At 34.3% G+C, this 5,975-nt stretch overlaps 1 protein-coding gene across 1 annotated transcript in view; it reads right to left on the bottom strand.

The window, feature by feature from the left end:
• Positions 1–5,975, bottom strand: part of LOC106470733 (glutamate receptor-interacting protein 2-like) — a gene marked incomplete at its 5' end in the record, with an annotated part of 20,744 nt that continues 14,769 nt past the window's right edge. Inside the window, 4 exons of the mRNA XM_022399367.1 lie at positions 1–68; positions 723–1,129; positions 1,794–2,461; positions 3,204–3,354. Of these exons, the coding sequence (XP_022255075.1) occupies positions 887–1,129; positions 1,794–2,461; positions 3,204–3,354 (1,062 nt within the window). The remainder of the gene's footprint in view (positions 69–722; positions 1,130–1,793; positions 2,462–3,203; positions 3,355–5,975) is intronic.

The raw sequence follows: 5,975 nt of genomic DNA on the forward strand, positions 1-5,975 counted from the left end.
ATCACACTAGAGTTTAGTTCATCAATAAGTCCAAAGGATTTACCACGTCACGTGTTTCATCATGTCACCTGGTATCACACAAAATTGCTATTTTATTTTTTGGACACGATAAAATATCTATCTACATGGGGCTTAGAACACTTAGGCTTAAAACGCGTTCATATTTGGATAACAATCCTTCCGTCTTCGATATATTTTCACGGATAAACTTAAGTTTCGAAAATTCATTAAGAAACTTTTAAACACATATACATTATGATTTCTTTGAAACATATTACCTCCAGACTTTAAGTTGTTTTAAATAAAATATTTTGAGACTGGCATAGTCTCATACACTACATTTTTTGACGTCTTACTTCGTCATTATCAGAAGTAAGATATCAAAACATGGAAGAGTGTATGAGACTGTTTACAGTCTCATGGTTTTATCTTTATACAGTAAATCTTGGAGTAAATGGTTTGTGATGTTTAAAACTGAATTACTAATATAATTGTTCTAAACTACGAGCTATTATTAATAAATATATTTATGAGAAAGGTGTCGCGTCTTCATAAATGCCTAGCGTTAAAAATAAAAATGGAATGCTGACATCTGTGGCAATTTTTTGGAACTTAAAAATTATAATTAAGATTTGCGTTTCAGAATACAGATTTGATGAATTGGAAATATAGACATATATTCCAGCTACACACAAAAAATGATTTATCAAACATTTAGAAACCAAATGTGTTCTGGGAGAATTCTGAAACAAACCTTTTTTTTTTCACACATCCTTCAGAATAATGAGTCAACTTAAGCCTAGTTTACAATGAAAAAAACATATAACTCATTTTCAGTAAATGGCCTACAATTTTATATTTCCGCAGCCATTCCTATTCACATTAACTAAAGATTCTTGGTTAACATTTCAGCACCCTCTGGTGGAAGCTGAGGAGATGAACAATCTTCTCTATCGTCTTCATCTACCCAAGCATGAAACGTGCTTCCCCCTCCATTTGCACTGTCTGCTAGAGAAATCCGACTTTTATATGCTGGCCTGCTAATGACTAACTCTATACGGTCTCCGGCTGCTGCTATTAGTGGCACAGCGAGACAACAGTCAAAGTCCTGAGTTCTTGTGTTGTTTACCTAGTAGAAAAAAACACGAAAATACTCTGGAAATTAACCTTACAACAGTCTTTGGAAAATGTGATCTTACACTTAACAATAAACTTGAATTGTTTTAATAGTTTTTATTCTACAAGCTTATGATGGAGGTTTGGGTTTCAGTTTTTGTTAAATAAGTATAGTAACTTTCCTTCTTTATATTTTTTGTCAGTTAATTTTTTTCTGGTATACTGATGGACATTTATTCTTCAAAATATCTTTTCTCGCTATCATTTTTCTCAAACTAAACTATCTGAGGATTTGTTTGTAATTATGCACAAAGCTACACAAAGGGCTATCTGTGCTCTGCCCACCACGGGTATCGAAACCCGGTTTCTAGCGTTATAATTCCGCAGACATGCCGCTGTGCCACTGGGGGGGGGGGCTGTCTGAGGAAATTAATCATTCTGAAAGTCGGTTAATGTTCAGTGTTTATCGAAAGTGTAAGAAGAATACGCCTTCAAATAATGTACATTCGCTGTGTTTTGATAGTGAATTTTTAATAAAGTTTTTGGTGTTTAGTTCCAGTACGTACCGTGATAGTAAATTAATTTTTATTTAATTTCCTCAAATTCAGTAGATTAATTAGACGGGTTATTTTCCTTCAAAATGTCTTTTCTATTTAACTGAGTGCTGCAATACTAACCTGTAGTATTTTGTCCAAGGGCTTTAATATACCACTGACACTGGCAGGTCCTGCTGGTCGTATCTTATTGACGTAAATCCCTCTTTCATAAAGCCCGTCAGAAACGCTAAACCCAAAATCTTCATAAATCTGATCTTTGAACAGTGTTACTTTGTGGATTTCAACTGGTCCGGAAACAGCCGAAGAACTCTGACAAGCATATAAAGATCCTGCAGTGCCATCTACACTCTGATGTACCTCCCTGCCCCTTCTGGAAGTCACGTGAGGTAAAGTGCTACACCTCTGTGCTTCACCAACTGACTGTCCGGTCACTTGCAAACCTGGTTGACTAACAAACTCACAGACTTGTTCAACAGATACCGCACGAGACATTGGACGAAACACACTTTCACAAGATGGATGCAAGGCATCACAAAACTGGGAATGTGATTGGTCTATATAACCTGGATCACTTCCCATAATGCTCTGACCTCTTCCTTGGAATTCTGATTCTATGTCCTCTGAGTCTTCTGACCAGTCAGTCCTTTTGCCACCAGAACGACAGCTACCACAACTTTGAAAACTGTGATTACTATTGGTGTGAACTTCCCACTCCTCATCCTCCCATCGTTTTGGTTTAGGATTGTTGTCAGTTTCATAAGGTTCAAAGTTCTGGTTAACAGATGACCCTGTGAGGATTGTAATAAGGAATATTTCTGGTAAAGATGAATAAAAACAACACGAAATTTACCATTTTTATCCCTCAACATACAATCTTTTATTTCTATATTATGTGCATATTCTCGGTACTGATTTTTTGTAAAGTAGTTTGAAATTCATGATCAGAAAATACCGTTTATAGTATTAATTCAACTTTAAATTGTAGCTCTGAATCTCATCTAAACACATATAAGAATTCTCACATTTTACTGTATTTATATTTCGTCTTTAAACTGAGGGGGCATTCTAAGAGAACGTATCAAGCATAAGACGTAGAAGAAAATCGAATTACTACAAATTACAATACGGTTGGTATAATTCTAAGGTTATAAAAACGAATATCACAGATATAGTGTTTTAATTTTTACTGAAACCTTGCTTATATAGTAAAGTTATCATCTAGTACAATGTCACGTGGTACGCTGTTCATATTTGCAATATGTCACGTGCTCCATTGCCAGCTCTTGACTTGAGGGGGAGCGAACCGGAGCGCCGTTCCTGTTGTAGGATATCCAAGGACATACATAAACTTAAAGATAAGTTATCACAATCTTATCAAATCATGTTGTTTATGCAGGTCTACTTCATTGTATTCCAAACATTAGAGCTTCAGGGGGACTCTGGAGGCTCCCGACCCCTCCTCATAGGGACTGTGAAACCGAGCAGTACTTGATAACTTTACACAACCCAACTCCTGTCCATTATTCATACCTGTACTATCAGATGCTCGGTTAACTTGTTTGGATCTTGCTCCAGTAATGGAAATCTCTAAATCTGAACTGTCCCAGGACTCCACAGCACTGTCTACACTTGGAATGGTTTTGCTTACATTGTTCAAGTAGACATCTCGCTCCTCAGTTTGCTGCGGTTTGAAAAAGTCAGTCAAAATATATTATACACGAGGCTTTTTAATGCCAATAAAATTAAGCCCCCTAAATGTTAGTTGTTTGCGTTTTAATAAGTTTTATTACAGAACAAAAAAAAATCAGAATAAAAATTATAAGTTTTAACTCAGCATCCATAAAAAAAGCAACTTGAATGAAGATTTGAGTTAACAAACACTATAACGGTTTCGGATAATGTCAGTTTTAGAGATTATTATCCAAGATAAAAACATGTCAGATTAGGATAATGTCAAGTGTTAGAGACATGTTTTGGGTAATGTTATCAGGTCACAAGATGAAACACGTGACGTGGTAAATCCTTTGGACTTATTGATGAACTAAACTCTGGTGTGATACCAGGTCACAAGATGAAACACGTGACGTGGTAAATCCTTTGGACTTATTGATGAACTAAACTCTAGTGTGATACCAGGTCACACGATGAAACATATTACTATAATTATACTCATCTGGCTGTTTGTATTACTATAATTACACTCATGTCGCTGTTTGTATTACTATAATTATACTCATTTCGCTGTTTGTATTACTATAAGTATACTTATCTGGCTGTTTGTGTTACTATAAGTTTACTCATCTGGCTGTTTGTATTACTGTAATCATACTATCTGCTAAACATTATAGTAATAGACTATTTTGTTCTCATTCATGTGTTTCAGTTCTTTCGTTTGTTATTAAGCACAAAATTTCATAATTGGTTATCTGTACCATATGCGGGTATTGAAACCTGATTTTTAGTGTTAGAAAATAATTAGAAAGAGTTACAGAAGAGCCAGTTAGTCAAAAGTCCAATATACCTTTATTACTGTTACATTACTCATTCTACTGTATACAAAAAAAAAGCTACACAATATTTCAAAGGACATCTGTATTCAGTCATTTTTTCAAATGTAAAACAAAAAAGTTACAAAATCATGGATTAAACATCTTGCAATAAATAATTAACATTCAAAACGTGAAACTTAACTTTACCGTCAAGTTCGCCCATGGCTTAGTTATTCACAAAAACAAAACTTTTTCATGACATTGTTGAAACTGACACAACATAAAAAACAACGAAATCTCTTATAAAATATGAAGTTCTTCGTGTTCGTTTATGATATTTGTAGTAATCGATATATATATATGAAGCTACCACGACCTAATCAGCCACTATTTTAAGTCATAAAAGTAAAAGGATACTAATATAAGCTCTATTTCATCTACGGATATATTACTTTTGTGCAATCAGTTTATGTTTTGTTTCAATATAAACAACGTGACTTAGGTCTTGTGAATACGTCACCAAAACATTATAGTACAAGCGTAATTCTCTTGTAATTAACACCAAGCATTTAAAACCCTGAAATTCTAAAAATAATATAAGTATTTGTTTGTCTTGTTTAAACGTAACGGGGATCCAACCTCGAAAGTTAACATTGTAAACCATCAAACTTACTGCTTTTCCAAACATACGGGGTTCTATTTCATTTACACATTATAAAAACAGCCCTCCCTCCAGTCGCTAAGTAGTAAGTCTGAAGGCTACAACGCTAAAAATCGGGATTCGACCCCCATAGTAGGCGCATCACAGATAGTTCATTGTGTACCTTTGTGTTGAATAGAATCAAACAAACAAAAAACTCTTGTCCCTTATTCAAACTTAGATTTTCACAAGTAATTGTATTTCCTGTATAATTACAACACCAAGGGAACAAGAAAACCTAGAGGTAACTGACTATTACTTCAGCAGCATTATTTGAAACTTTTATAGCACATAAATCAGCTTGAGAGTTTAGTTCATCAATAAGTCCAAACGATTTACCATGTCACGTGTTTCATCGTGTCACCTGGTGTCACACTAGAGTTTAGTTCATCAATAAGTCCAAAGGATTTACCACGTCACGTGTTTCATCGTGTCACCTGGTGTCACACTAGAGTTTAGTTCATCAATAAGTCCAAAGGATTTACCACGTCACGTGTTTCATCGTGTGACCTGGTATCACACTAGAGTTTAGTTCATCAATAAGTCCAAAGGATTTACCACGTCACGCAAACAGCCAGATAAGTATACTTATAGTAATACAAACAGCGAAATGAGTATAATTATAGTAATACAAACAGCGACATGAGTATAATTATAGTAATACAAACAGCCAGATGAGTATAATTATAGTAATACAAACAGCCAGATGAGTATAATTATAGTAATACAAACAGCCAGATGAGTATAATTATAGTAACACAAACAGCCAGATGAGTATAATTATAGTAATACAAACAGCGACATGAGTATAATTATAGTAATACAAAGAGCCAGATGAGTATAATCATAGTAATACAAACAGCCAGATGAGTATAATTACAGTACTACAAACAGCCAGATGAGTATAATTATAGTAATACAAACAGCCAGATGAGTATACTTGTAGTAATACAAACAGCCAGATGAGTATACTTATAGTAATACAAACAGCGAAATGAGTATAATTATAGTAATACAAACAGCGACATGAGTATAATTATAGTAATACAAACAGCCAGATGAGTATAATTATAGTAATACAAACAGCCAGATGAGTATAATTATAGTAATACA

This window comes from Limulus polyphemus, unplaced genomic scaffold (assembly GCF_000517525.1).
Source record: "Limulus polyphemus unplaced genomic scaffold, Limulus_polyphemus-2.1.2 Scaffold4189, whole genome shotgun sequence".
NCBI classification, from domain to species: Eukaryota; Metazoa; Arthropoda; class Merostomata; order Xiphosura; family Limulidae; genus Limulus; species Limulus polyphemus.